Source organism: Dipodomys merriami, unplaced genomic scaffold (assembly GCF_024711535.1).
Source record: "Dipodomys merriami isolate MVZ:Mamm:240054 unplaced genomic scaffold, mDipMer1.0.p SCAF_21, whole genome shotgun sequence".
Lineage (NCBI taxonomy): Eukaryota > Metazoa > Chordata > Mammalia > Rodentia > Heteromyidae > Dipodomys > Dipodomys merriami.
In genome coordinates this window covers 813,563-827,756 of record NW_027203493.1, presented here as the reverse complement: position 1 = coordinate 827,756, position 14,194 = coordinate 813,563, and the positions used below count along the sequence as shown (strand labels likewise).

The 14,194-nt window shown below is 46.5% G+C and overlaps 1 protein-coding gene across 4 annotated transcripts in view; it reads left to right on the top strand.

Moving 5' to 3' along the window:
• Positions 1–14,194, top strand: part of LOC138833817 (inner centromere protein-like) — a 70,112-nt gene that overhangs the window by 30,141 nt on the left and 25,777 nt on the right. The window contains exons 1-3 of one of the 4 annotated variants that reach the window (XM_070032152.1): positions 8,878–9,002; positions 12,535–12,685; positions 13,108–13,221. In XM_070032152.1, coding sequence (XP_069888253.1) covers positions 8,993–9,002; positions 12,535–12,685; positions 13,108–13,221 — 275 coding nt within the window. In that variant the 5' untranslated portion in view covers positions 8,878–8,992. Of the gene's footprint in view, positions 1–8,877; positions 9,003–9,105; positions 9,197–12,534; positions 12,686–13,104; positions 13,222–14,194 lie in introns of those variants that run through there. The other 3 variants (XM_070032151.1, XM_070032153.1, XM_070032154.1) reach the window with 3 other exon arrangements.

The following is a 14,194-nucleotide window of genomic DNA, read 5'->3' as shown; positions in this document are numbered from 1 at the left end:
AGTGGCTCACGCCTATAACCCTACTTAATCAGGAGGCTGAGACCTGAGGGGTATGTTTCAAAGCTAGCCTGAGCATCTCCAATTAACTACCAAAAAGCTGGAAGTAGAGCTGTGGCTCAAATGGTAGAGCTCCAGCTGTGATTGAAAACCCCTGAGTTTAAGCCTCAGTTCTAAAAAGAAAAAGAAATGGAAACATTTGCCAGACACTGGTGGCTCATGCCTTGCAATCCTAGCTACTCAAGAGGCTGAGATCTGAGGGTCTGGAGATTTGCTTTTTGTGTTTCCATGCTTAATTTCCCATGAACTTTCTTATATACTTGGTGCAAGGTGAATGCCTCTTTGTCTGAAGGTGTGAGTGTCTCTTGATCAGGGTACACATGAGAATAGCCTGGGGAGCTTTTAAAAGACTAATTTCAGAGCCTCTTCCAGGAAGGGATGAAATCTAAACCTCTGAGTGGAGCTGAGACATCAGAACTAAAACAAACCCAAAACTCCCCTCGGGGTTTCTAACACACAGCCAGACTTGTACATCTCTGCTTCAAGGTCAGACTGAGAGGAGAGCTTTTGAGGTGTAACTGATTGCTTTGCCAGTGATCCTGAATCTTGACAGAGCTTTTTGTAGGGATCACATTGATGGTCCTTTTGGGAAGTCACTTCCCAGTCTTTGAAGGAACATAGGGACTAGAATCCCAATGGAGTGATAGTCTCGTCCCTCAGTGAGTTTGAGCAATTGGGGGACTTGCTTAAAATCACATTGAGGCTGCTAAGGTATCACTCCAAAACCTCTGCAGCCTGTGGTCTGATCATCTTCCTGTCCACACACAAATGCCACTTCTATGTGCTTCACACACCAATGATGCTGGCAAGGACACTGGCAACATTTCCCTTCTGCTTACTCTGCTGGCATCTACTTGACCTCTGAATTCAACCTCAATTTGAAAGGAGAGAGTCACCATACCCTTAGCTTCTAGAATTTGGGAGTTAGCCATTCCTATAGGTTTTGGGCTTTCAAAGGTCATATAGAATCACCAAAATACAGCAAGAAGGAATAAGTTCTACTGTTCTAAAGCACAGTAGGATGATTACTATATACTAAAAATATCTAGCAGAGGGGAATTTGAATGTTCTCAACACCAAAAGATAAATAGATAGACAGATGTTAGAGGTGACAGAAATGCTAATGAACATAATGTGATCATTGCCTCACACTTGCAATCCCAGTGACTTGGGAGGATCACAATTTGTGGTAAGCCCAGGTGGAAAAGTCAATGAGGTTTCATCTGAACAAATAAACCAAGCAGGTGGCCCCACCTGTGTGGGAGGCATAGAAAGCAGGATTGTAGTATGAGGCTGCCTCAGGTAAAACAGACATGTCTGAAAAATAAAGCCCCCTGCAAAAAAAAGCCTAGGAGATATAGTTCAAGTGGTAAAGTACCTGACTTATTTTGTTGGTTGTGGGGCTTGAACTCAGGGCCCAGCACTGTCCCTGAGTTCTTTTGCTCTTCCACATTGAGCCACAGCTCCACTTCTGGTTTTTTAAGTGGTTAATTCGAGATAAGAATCTCATAGGGACTTTTTTGCCTGGGCTGACTTCGAACTGAGATCCTCAGATCTCAGCCTCCTGAGTAGCATCCTAGGATGACAAGTGTGAGCCACCAGTGCCTAGCAAGTGCCTGACTTACAAGCACAAAGTCCTGAATTCAAACTTCACTACTCTCCTATCACCCAAATAAAGTTTCCTTTAGGAATAGGATGTGTTCTGTTCTGTCCACACGTTGAATGGAAGGTCTTAAACCACTACTCCAGGACTGAAGCTGCAGTTTCCTGGTTAAGCACATTTTACATTCCAGACACAAACCCCCCAACTTTCTTCTACGTTTAGTACATTTTAGGCCTCAAATGTTATACATCTTCTGTCAGAAAAGTTTTTTTCTTCATATTCTATCTTCATGATTTTCCTCTCATGCAACTTGGAAAAGTCTTTGGCCTTTGTGATTTCTTGAACAAACAACAACAAAACTCACTTTTTTTTCTTATTGCCCTAAATCCTTCAGCCTTACAAAGCTTTATTGTAGAGGAGGTTGGTATGGAGGGAAAAGCCAAAGCAGATTCCTTACCCTCCCACCCACATAAAAAAAAACCCACACTATTTGAAGGGCAAGTGGATCCAAACACAGAAAGCTACTGCCCCCTAGTGAACACATAACAGACAGCTCCTCTAAACACAGAAATGAACATCTAATTTTCCAGATGCTGTAAGAATTTGTCCTAAGGGTGGAGCCAGGAACTTAAGAAGCCATATGTTCCAATTCCTTCGTTTTGAGGTAGGGGAGACTGGTGTCTTCAGCTGGGGGTTATTCCATCTCATCTCCCTGCATTCAACCACGTAGACTCCAACCAGTTCTATGGACTCGAGCGCCATCTGTGGTGGCATAAGGAAGTGCAGAAGTGCAGGTAATAGCACCCAAGCTGAGTTCCATTTACCTGGTGATCATTTCAGAGTCCTTGAGACCTCAGGAAGGCCCTGTTTTTCCTGAAATTTCCTATCTGACTAACGTAGAGCCTCCAAATACCACAGGAGAGGAAACAGAACTGTTACCTATTCTGCCCAGAAAACTGTTACTATCTGAACCAAGTTATCTTTATTCACTATAAATTCCACCTTTCACCTTCCCAGAACCGAGTACTAACCCCACCTCCCCAAAGCTACAAGTCTGGATCCCTTTCTGTAGCTCAGGATGTTGCAAAAACGTCAACTTCTGGTTCTCTTCCAGTCTCAGACTTGGTAGGATTCCTGTATATAGGCCAGGATTGGTAGTATATACCTGATGTCCAGCACTGGAGACGCTGAAGCAGCAGGATTCTGAGTCCAAGGCCTGCTTGGATTATACTGCAACACCTTATCTTTATTTAAAACAAAAGAAAATCCTGTTGGGCATCAGTGGCTCATGCCTATAATCCTAGCTATTCAAGATGCCAAACTCTAAGGATTGCAGTTCAAAGCCAGCTCAGGAGTCTTTGTGAGACTATCTCAATTAACCACCAAAAAGTCAGAAGTACTGTTGTGGTTTAAGTAGTAGAGCAGCACTAGCCTTGACAAAAAAGCACAGGACAGTGCACAGGTTCTGAGTTTAAGCTGTAGGATCAGTATACAAACACAAACACACATACACACACACACACACACACACACACATCCTGGCTGACAAGGATATCATGACTAAGAAGAAATGGAATGTTGTAGGTTGGAGGTTTATACTATCCTGGAGTAGCTTAAGGCTTTTATTTATTTATTTTTATTTATTTATTTTTTGCCAGTCATGGGGCCTGAACTCTGGGCCTGGGCGCTGTCCCTCAGCTCTTCAGCTCAAGGCGAGTGTTCTACCACTGGAGCCACAGCACCACTTCTGGCTTTTTCTGTTTATGTGGTGCTGAGGAATCGAACCCAGGGCCTCATGCTTGCAAGGCATGCACTCTACCTCTGAGCTACCTTCCCAGCCCCAGCTTAAGGCTTTTAATAGCCACTTACCTTCACATTTATATCTGGCCTAACATTCTCATGACTATTATTTAAACCTCTTGCAATGAATCACAAAGCTGAGTAGACATCCAGCCTCTACCAACCTAATACTAAGAATGCCGTAAAAAACACATGAAACTGTAACTGAGTCTTCCCTGGCTTGTTATAGCCTGTCTACATGAGATTCCCACCAATGTAGCTGGTGATGGTACTAATTTGTGCCTTTATTTTGTTCCATGATTTTAAAAAGTTCATATAACCTCTTATTTGGTGAAATGTGCCATTCAGGGTAAATTGAATGCATGTTCCTCATATTTAGCTCAAAATAAACTGTTCCTCCCCCCCCCCCCAACCTCAGGTCCATTCTCAAGCCTATGCTGCTTTAGAATAAACTATTTTCTCATATCTTTCAAAGCCAAGTTGTTATTTGATTGATGCAGTCTCATAATCATTAGATGGAAGGATGACCCTTCAGTGACTCACCTTGTATATGAATTCCTTGTACAATGTCTCTTTGTGCCAGGGAAAAAGAGTGCTGTACTTGTGTTAGTTAACTTTTTGTTGTTATAACAAATGACTAGAGGAAACCAACTTATGAAGACAAAAGGTTTACTTTTGAGCTGAGCACTGGTGGCTCACCCCTGTAATCCCAGCTACTCTGGAGACTGAGACCTGAGGCTTGAGACTCAAAGCCAGGCCAGACAGTTAAGTCTATGAAACTCTTATTTCCAATGAACCACTAAAAAGCCAGAAGTGGAGCTGTGGCTCAAGTAGAAGAGCACTAGCTTTGAGCAAAAAAAGCTCAGGAACAGTAACCAGGCCCTGAGTTCAAGTCCCTGTACTGGTGCATACAAACACACAATTGGGGCCTTTAAGGGACATTCAAGAGTCAAGCTATCCAAGGAAAGTAGGATATCCCAGAGCCCGCGTCTCTGTAAAAGAAATTCGTCTGGGATGCAGCAGAAAATGAATGTGCCCGATTCCTTTCAGCACTTGCCACCACAGGTCAGCATTCCTTGCATACCTGGAAGTAAGGGAAGTAGAAAATGCGATTGCCATCTGGCAAGGAAACTCTGAGATCACTAATAAAGGATCGGAGCAGAGATCTACACCTGAACAAAGCAAAAGGAAGGGCAGAGGCTCATGCTGGCATTTCCTATCCAGGAATTGTACAGGCCACTAACTTGAAGTATTTCATGTTCCAAAGGGAAGGATGGCTCAGAGCTATGAATTTCATATGTGTCTGATCTCACTGGCAAGACTCTCCCTGTCATAAACTGTATGCATCTGCAAGCCATTAACGTACATGCTGATTCCTTGAGTATAGTCAACCTCAAGATTATATGTGGTTTCCATTGCGCTTTCGAGAAGGCACTAGATTACATCCAAACTATCTCAGCCTATCCACATGATTCATAATAAATCCTCAATAATGAGCCTGATTATGATTTCACTGCCCAGGGTTAGGAAGGAGACTGTGTGGATTTTACACAAGGGTTTTTTGAGTTCTATGTTTGTGTGTGTGCCAGTAGTGAAGCTTGAACTCAGGACCTGGGTGCTAGCTCTTAGCTGTTTTTTTTTTTTTTTTTTTTTTTTTTTGGGTCCGGTCATGGGGCCTGAACTCTGGGCCTGGGCACTGTCCCTCAGCTCTTCAGCTCAAGGCTAGCACTCTACCACTTGAGCCACAGCGCCACTTCCAGCTTTTTTCTTTTTGCTTATGTGGTGCTGAGGAATCGAACCCAGGACCTCAGGCATGCAAGGCAAGCGCTCTACCACTGAGCCACCTTCCCAGCCCCTCTTAGCTGTTTTGATTAAGGCTTGAATCCTGCCACCAAAGCCCACAGCTTCACTTCTGGCTTTTGCTAGTTAATTGGAGATAAAAGTCTCATGGATTTTCCTGCCCCAGCTGGCTTTGAACTATCATCCTCAGATCTAAGCCTCCTGGAGTAGCTAGGATCACAGGTATAAGCCACTGGTGTTTGCCTGACATTTGAGTTTTATTCTTTACTACAAGCTACTGACATGTAAGCATCCTTCTATACATCTTCTTTTTACATGTGTTTTAGCATAAGTAAGTCTCCTCTCCTAGTCACTGATATTAGATGGTAATAAACAGGCCTGAATCTTTGAGGCCTTCCTTGGGCCCTCAATAAAACACAGCCTGGGGGTAAATGTGCTATCAGCTACCATAGAGAAACAGACACAGAATTAGCACTCTGGTCATAAATAAAAGTAAAACTGGACAAAATGAAAACACCCCAGGCAACTCATGTTTTTCATTGAATCATTCAAAGAGAAAGAATGCAATTTCTGAAAGAAGGGGGACACCTTATTTGTTGTGGTTGACCATGCAGGGAGCTGAAGCCTGGCTGTGTGAGACCAATGGTAGGGACCTACATTTCCCTGGGACACTGGGACAAGAGTTAAGCACTGTTAAATACCATCTAAGCACAGTTACTGATAAGCTTGGGTTTTTGTTGTTGTTGTTGTTGTTGTCAGTTGTGGGGCTTGAACTCTTGAGTCTGGGCACTGTCCCTGAGCTCTTCAGCTCAAGGCGAATTCCCTGTCACTTGAGCTACAGTACCACTTCGTTTTTTAGTGGTTTATTGGAGATAAGAGTCTCATGGACTTTACTGGTTGGGCTGGCTTTGAACTGTGATCCTCAGATCTCAGCCTCCTGAGTAGCTAGGATTACAGGAGTGAACCACTGGCCATTTGGACTGTTTTATGGCTCAGGGATTAGAATTTAGGACCTCGTCCTAGGCAGGTGAGCAATACCCCAACCCCATAAACCTGTATTTTAAGCATCTTCTGTATCAATTATTATTATTTTTCCTTCTTTAAATGTGCTGGGTTGCTATGTGCTGGTGCCTTCACCTATAATCCTAGCTACTTGGGAGGCAGAGGTCAGGAGGCTCATGGTTCCAGGCCAATCTAGGCAAAAAAAAGTTCATGAGTCATCACCTGAATAGAAAAAGCTAAATATGCCTGTTATCTCACAGCTCCACTTTTGACTTTTAGCTGGTTAATTGGAGGTGAGTCCTGTGCACTGTCTTCAACCCTTGATCCTCAGATCGGCCTCCTGAGTATCTAGGATTACAGACCACTGTTACTCAGCTATCCCTTTTGTTTTTGACCACAATAAAAAAAATTTAAAGGCAGTAAGGCTGGATCATGTGGCTATAAATTCCTGTGGCTTTGATTTATTTTGATTCTGATGCAATTGCTCCATCTCTTTTCACCTGAGAACAATAAGCACACTTTTTCTTGGACTCTGTTCGCTCTCAGGTCTAATATGGCACTGCTACAGTTTCATTTTCCAAATGGGTATCAAGGCGGCCAGGGTGTCAAAACAAACTGGAGGTCATAGACATAGAAGGAAGGCACCTGACTCAGAGGGAAACGTTGTTCTTTCTATCCACCCAGCCTATAGACTGGATCTATCCTGAATGCTGCTGACCAGGCGCAATTCCCAGCTGTTCAGAGTGTAATTCCACTTTATATCCAAGGCAGTATTTCCTGCATCCCCAATGTAGACCTTGTTCTGGGCACTTCCCTATGCATTGTGTTCTTACAAGCCATAAGGTTTTATCTGTATGTTATCTGATGCCCAATGGATAAATAGTTGCCAAGACTGATAGCTAGAACTGGAACCAAGCCTCATGCATGCCTCCAAGGTGGCTCACATCTGTAATCCTAGCTACTTAGGAGGCTGAGATCTGGGGACAGAGGTTCCAAGCCATCCCTAACAGCTCATGAGACTATCTCCAATTAATCAGCAAAAAACAGCTAGAGCGATGGCTCAAGTGGTAGAGCACCAGACTTAAATGAAAAAGCTAAGGGACAACACCCAGGCCTTAAGTTTAAATACCAGTATTGGCACACATAATCAAAAACATTTGATGTATGAAAAAAGCAAGATCCTGAACTGAGCATGCTCAGGAATGTGCCCAATTCAGCTTGTGATGCCGCCTTTCCTACATGAATATGTATGACCTTCCCCAATGAAAACTCCTTGATTTCTTTGTTCAGAGAGAGACAGCATTGGTAATTATTGCCAGTGTGCTTCTACCTTGCTGAAAGCAAAGAATTTTCATTTATTTATTTATTGTTGGTTGTGAGGCTTGAACTTGGGGCCTGGGCATGGTCCCTGAGCTCTTCTGGTCAATGCTGGTGTTCTACCACTTTGATCCACAGTGCCACTTTCTGTTTTCTGGTGGTTAATTGGAAATAGTCTCACTTTGGACTTTCTGCTCAAACTGTCTGAACCGGGATCCTCACTTCTCAGCCTCCTGAGTAGCTAGGATTACAGGCTGAGCCACCTATCAGCAAATCATTATCTTCCTATATGTTCTTTTGTTGTTGTTGGTTTTGGGGCTTGAACTCAGGGCCTGGGTACTGTCCCTGAGCCTCTTTGTACTCATCTAGTGCTCTACCACTTGGACCAGCTCCACTTCTGACTGTGGGTGATTAATTGGAGATTAAAGTCTCATAAACTTTCTTGCCTGGGCTGGCTTTGAACCGGGATCCTCACTTCTCAGCCTCCTGACTAGCTAGGATTACAGGCGTGAGCCACCGGTGCTTGGCAACACAGCCCGTCTTTACCTTTGGGATCTCAGTTCCATTTCCAGCCCTCAAACGAAAACTGGTCCCTACATGGTCAGCTCTGTTGTGTGTTCGGAGAGGCCGGGCTTGTAAACTCGCCCTGGGTTGAGAGCCATGGCTGTCAGAAAAACACGGCTCTGTAAGTTCAAACTGGTGCTATTTACAAGGTGGTTTTGAACTCAGGGCCTGGTTGCTGTCTCTGTTCCCAAGGCTGGCGCTCTACCACTTGAGCCACAGCTCCACTTCTGGCTGATGGGTGACTAACCACAGTCCCCAGATCTTATCCTCTTTGAGTAGCTGCGGTCAGTTTTACCACGCATTTATCGGGAACGAAGTTTCGAGAAAGCCAGACGCAAGACCGGCGAAGGCTTAGGCGAACCGCATCCGCATCCCCTCAGAACCCACGTCTCATTTCTCTCACGTCGTGCGAGAGTACTTCACTGAGCCGGGCCTTCGCATTGCACGCCGGGATTTGTAGTTCCTGGAGTCCCGCGCGTCCCGGGCCAACGCAGGAGTCCTCCGTGTTCGACGCACCGTTCCCGGAAGCTGAGGAGGCTTAAAGTGTCTATAACTTCCTTTCCCCGCCTCTTGGTCCCGCAGATTGGCAATCTGGAAATCCAATGGGTGGGTTGACTGATGTCTTCTGCTACCTTATTGGCTTGGAGTTTTGTAACCGCCCTGACAAACTTGCCAACCATTGGCTGAGCCTTCAGGTTTGAAAATCGTAGATTTCGCCCGCGCTGCACCACCCGGTGGCTCCTCCGGTGAAGTGAGCCCTGAAGGCTCGCAGCCGAGGGGGTCCGGGCAGGCTGGGCTTCGGGGTCCGGAGGTCGTGGAGTTGGGTCGGAACAGTCCTTAGGAGACGCGATGCAGTCGAGTGAGTGCGCGCGGGCGGCCAGCGGGGTACGGGTGGGTAGCGACTCGATCGTCCTCGGTTCTGGGCTCCTTCCCTGCCCGGTCGAGGCCGGGGGTGTGACCCATTCCCTCACTCCCGCCGCTTCCGGCCCGGGAATGGAGGGGGTCCGCCTATCCCGGTGGCGAGGTGACCCGCCTTGGTTCTAGGGTCCTGAGGTGACGCCCCAACTTCCCATCTAGGCCCGAAGCCGCGACTTCCCGGGTGCCTGACATCTTGTTCTGTGTCTGGGAGACTGTTGACTTACTTGAGCTCCGGAAGTTGGAAACGGACCGGATTGTTTGGCTCTAGTGTGCCCGGAGGCCTCTCCGTACCGTGAAGCCCCTCGTCCAAGCTCCCCTGCTGCTGTGGGGTCTCTTTTTAAAGTGTCCATTTCTGTTTCCTGAGGCCCACGCCGCCCTTACTTTGACACAGCCCCACCCCGTCTCTGGGGGCTGCTCCTGGGGGGCGGCCCAGAGCCAAGCCTTGACGCCCACCTTTCTGAAGCTGAAGTCCTGGAGTCTCCTCTAGCTAGTGATTAGAGTGCAGTTTTAATCCATGCTTCGCCCTCGATTTCCCGGGGGATGGATTTAAACTCGTGGCCTCAGTTTCCTTATCTAGCTTGGAGGAGGATTCAATAAAAGGGAGTGGCTAGTAGAATAGACCATTCTGTTTGGAGGTGTGGTAGGGAGGTGCTGAACTTCCTACACTTTTAAGTAGTTGTACAAAGGGTTTTCATTTGAGCCTGTCAATTTATGACTACAAGGTATCTCAGTCAATGTCAACCAGTTAAGGATAAGGATTTTGCTACTGTTCAAGGAGACTGATTTTCGTAATTCTGACTCTTCCCAGGGTCACCTCTGTTCTAACGGTGACTTTTTTTTTTTCATTCTTTAAAATGGCTAAGTCATGGCCTACTAAAATCCATGGAAAATGCTTTTTTGGATTTTGTGAAAGAAGCATTTTGCAGGTTTGAAATAGGTACTCTCTGTAGCTCCTTTGCATATCTTTGGCTCTTTCTTTCTTTCTTTCTTTCTTTCTTTCTTTCTTTCTTTCTTTCTTTCTTTCTTTCTTTCGTCAATTGTGGGGCTTGAACTCTGGGCTTGGGTGCTGTCCCTCAGTTCTTCAGCTCAAGGTGAGCGCTCTACCTCTTGAGCCACAACGCCACTTCCAGTTTTCTAGTGGTTTATTGGAGATAAGAGTCTCACAGACTTTCCTGCCCCGGCTGGCTTTGAACAGTGATCCTCAGATCTCAACCTCCTGGGTAGCTAGGATTACAGGCGTGAGCCACTGGCACCCGGCATCTTTGGCATCTTTGGTTTTCTTGAGCAGTTTTTTTCCCCCTCCTGGCCTTGAACTGGGGTTTTGCACTTTGCCAGGGCTGTGATCTGGGTGCAGAGGAATTAAGAGAGATGGCAGAGGAGAAGCTATGCCCTTGATTCCTTGGCTGCAGAGCAGAGATCTTTGCCTAAACTCTCTCTCAATTAGTGTTGCCCTTGGCACCTAAGAGCTGGGCCTCTGGGTGTGTTTTGGCCTGCCCTAACCTGTGCTGAGGTGTTAGTGGTGCTGGTGGTAGGAGGGTGCGGCAAGGAGAATATGTGGCATTAGTTGATGGATGGATGAATTCATTTGAGTACCAGGCACTGTGCTGAGCTCTAAGCTCTGGCTGATGAGCAAGATGAAGGGCTTGCCCTGGGAAACAGTAAGTGGACAGACAAGTAATGAACAAGTCACTCAAGTACTGTACAAAGAATTAAAACCAGTGATTGCCATTGTGGCCTGGGTGATACTTTACATTGGTGTTCATTCCTCCCTGATGATCTGAGATCTGAAGGAGGAAGCCATACAAAATTGGAAACAAAATGTTCCTGATGGAGGGCAGAGCTTGTTTTTTTGTTTGTTTTTTTGCTGATCATGGGGCCTAAACTCTGGGCCTGGGCGCTGTTCTTCAGCTCTTCAACTCAAGGCTAGCACTCTACCACTTGAGCCACAGCACCACTTCCGGCTTTTTTGCTTATGTGGTGCTGAGGAATAGAACCCAGGGCCTCATACATGCACGGCAGGCACTCTACCACTGATCCACCTTCCCAGCCCCCAGAGCTTGTTTTAAGGACAATGGCTAGTGTTCCCCAATATCAGGACCAAAAAAGCCTCCTGAGGCTGCGATCTGACATGGTCTTAAGCTCCAGAAGGATCAAAGAATTAGCATCCTTTCATCCTACATGGATACTGAGTTAGGCATGATTCCTTTTGCTTTTCATGGTCTGAATCAGGATGGTGGGTCACTGCCTGACATAAGGATTCATTCCGTGATGGCTTGAGACGTCACTTTGACTTTCATTCATCATACTATGATTATAACACTCTTCCTCCTGGCTGCAGTGATTTTATGATCAGATCCTAAGCTCCTAAGCAGAAGAGGATGCCCAAGCTCCTAACCATTTAAAAAATTAAAAAAGCCGGGCACCGGTGGCTCACACTTAAAATCCTAGCTACTCAGGAGGCTGAGATCTGATGATCTCAGTTCAAAGCCAACCTGGGCAGGAAAGTCTGTGAGACTCTTATCTCCAATAAACCACTAGAAAACTGGAAGTGGTGTGGCTCATGCAGTAGAGCACTCACCTTGAGCTGAAGAGCTGAGGGACAGTGCTGAAGCCCTGAGTTCAAGCCCCATGACCATCAAAAAAAATTTTTTTTAAGAAAAATTTGGGGGTCAGAGGTGTGACTCAGGTGATAGAGTACCAGAGAATGAGCAAAAGTATCAGATAATGAGTTCGAGTCCTTGCCTTAAACAAACAAAAATTTGTGTTCTTTTTTTGTTGTTGTTTTGTCGTCCGTCCCCCCCCCCCCCCCCCCCGCCTGATATTTGTAGACAGGTTTTCCTAAAAGCAAGGAATTGTTTATCAACATTTCTCTCATGCTTCCCCAACCCATTTTTAGGTCATTTCAGTTGTGGAGTATGTCTCTGAACCTTTACAGGAACAAACAACCCCTTTCTGGTCACTGACCTTATAAAGAGACAGCTGGAGTCAATGTCATTGCTTGATGGCTGGCATCAGCTCATATTCAGCATAGGTGTCTTACTCCTTTCTTACCCATTTACAAACAGTAGGAGGAGAGCCCATCATAGAGTAAGAATAGGCTTGTGTTTGGGGCAGGGACAGGGTGTAATTGCAGTTTCTCTCAGATCTAGGAAGGTAGGTGGCCATATCCAGGTATCTTAAGCCCCCAAAAGGCCATTTGTAAGGTTCAAATCCAAATTAGCTGGGAAGTGTGAACTCCTAAGGACAGCCATACTCTGTGTGTGGGAACTATGTGCGCATCAGGGGAAGGGGGTTTGAAGTTTCTTTTCCTAGAAATGAGGCCATTGGCTTGGTATTTGGAGTTCTGCATTGGGGAGGAGATACACTTGGAAGGGTCTGGTGTTTTATGGTGACTTATGAGTGAGGGCTGTTTGGTAGACTCTTCTGGTCCCCAAACCCAAGTCCTTGTGCCTCTTGTCTCTGCCTTTTCCCAGACAAAGCCAACATGGAGACCACAGCCCCAGGGCCCATTCACCTGCTGGAACTATGTGACCAAAAGCTTATGGACTTTGTCTGCAACATGGACAATAAAGACATGGTGTGGCTCCAGGAAATTGAAGAGGAGGCCAAGCGCATGTTCACCAGGTTAAGGCAGGGGCTTGTTGGTGTGGTGGTGACTGGGGGTGGTGGCAGGTGCTGCCAGTGTTGCTGTAGTTTTCTGTTTGGCCGGCCAAACGGCCTGTTGGGGCTCCTTCCTGAGCACCTCATGAGCTGGAGGTGAGTAGGGGAAGAAGAGCTTGAATACCTTGCCTGGCTCATAGTGGCTGAGCTGGGCCTCTCAGGTGCAGGGTGTGGTGACTCTTCTGGAAGCTGGCTTCTTTGCCATGTTTCTAGGAGGAAGCCCTGGATACCTGGCTTATACTTCATTTTGGAGAGCTCTTTTGGTGCTACTTGCCCCAGTTTGACCTGTCACTGCCAGAACAGGGGAAGAAGGGAGGCTAGTGGGAAGGGAGGCCAGTAGTTTCCAGGAAGCCTCAAGTGTGACCCTCCTTGTATTTACAAAGCAGAGAATTCAGCAAAGAGCCCGAGCTGATGCCCAAGACTCCTTCTCAGAAGAACCGACAGAAGAAGAGACGAGTTTCTAATGTTCAGGATGAAAATCGGGATCCCATCAGGAAAAGGTAGGAGAGGCCAGGGAAGGGTGAGTGGGGCAGGTGGCCTCCATAGGTGAGCTTGCTTCTAAAGTTGTAACTAGGGGCAGCAGAGCTGGGTGTCGATGGCTCACACCTATAATCCTAGCTACTCGGGAAACTGAGAGCTGAGGATCAAGTTCAGAGCCAGCCCAGGCAGGCAGGAAAGTCCAGGAGACTCCTATCTCCAATGAACTACCAAATAGCTGAAATAACACTGTGGCTTAAAGTGCTAGAGCACTAGCCTTGAGCACAGAAAGCTCAGGGACAGTACCTAAGCCCTGAGTTCAAGCCCCAGGACCGACATGAAAAAAGTGGGGGAGACAACAGCTTATGGTAGTGGGGTGGTCCCCTTGCTGGGGATGAGATGTTACAGGGAAATGAAGTGTTCACTGAGACCAGTTTAGAGTGGGTGTGTCCCTTCTTGTGTAGGTGTGTGGTGGGGGTTTTGGTAGGGGTTTATCTGAACCTTGGGGGGGAGGAGAGAGGAAGGACTTCCAGACTGGGGGAGGAGAAAGAGCAGCTGACCTTTTTTTTTTGGTTGGTTGTGGGGCTTGAACTCTGGGCCTGGGCGCTGTCCCTCAGCTCTTCAGCTCAAGGCTAGCGCTCTACCACTTGAGCCACAGCGCCACTTCCATTTTTCTGGGTGGTTTATTGGAGATAAAAGTATTATGGGCTTTCCTACCTAGGCTGGCTTTGAACCATGAGCCTCAGATCTGAGCCTCCTGTGTAGCTAGGATTACAGGTGTGAGCCACCAGCACCTAGCAATAGCTGACCTTTTTACCTTTTGATCCCCAATCTTCCTGTATCTGAGCTTGGTATAGTCAGACATAGGAATGATGGTAATTGGAGTATTAGAGCTGAAGCCCTGGGTCTGAGAGTCAAGGCAGGCCTGGGTGTAAAAGCTGCTAGCTCTGCCTTAGCAGCTGCATGCCCTGGAGAGTAATCTTTGACTTCTCTGAC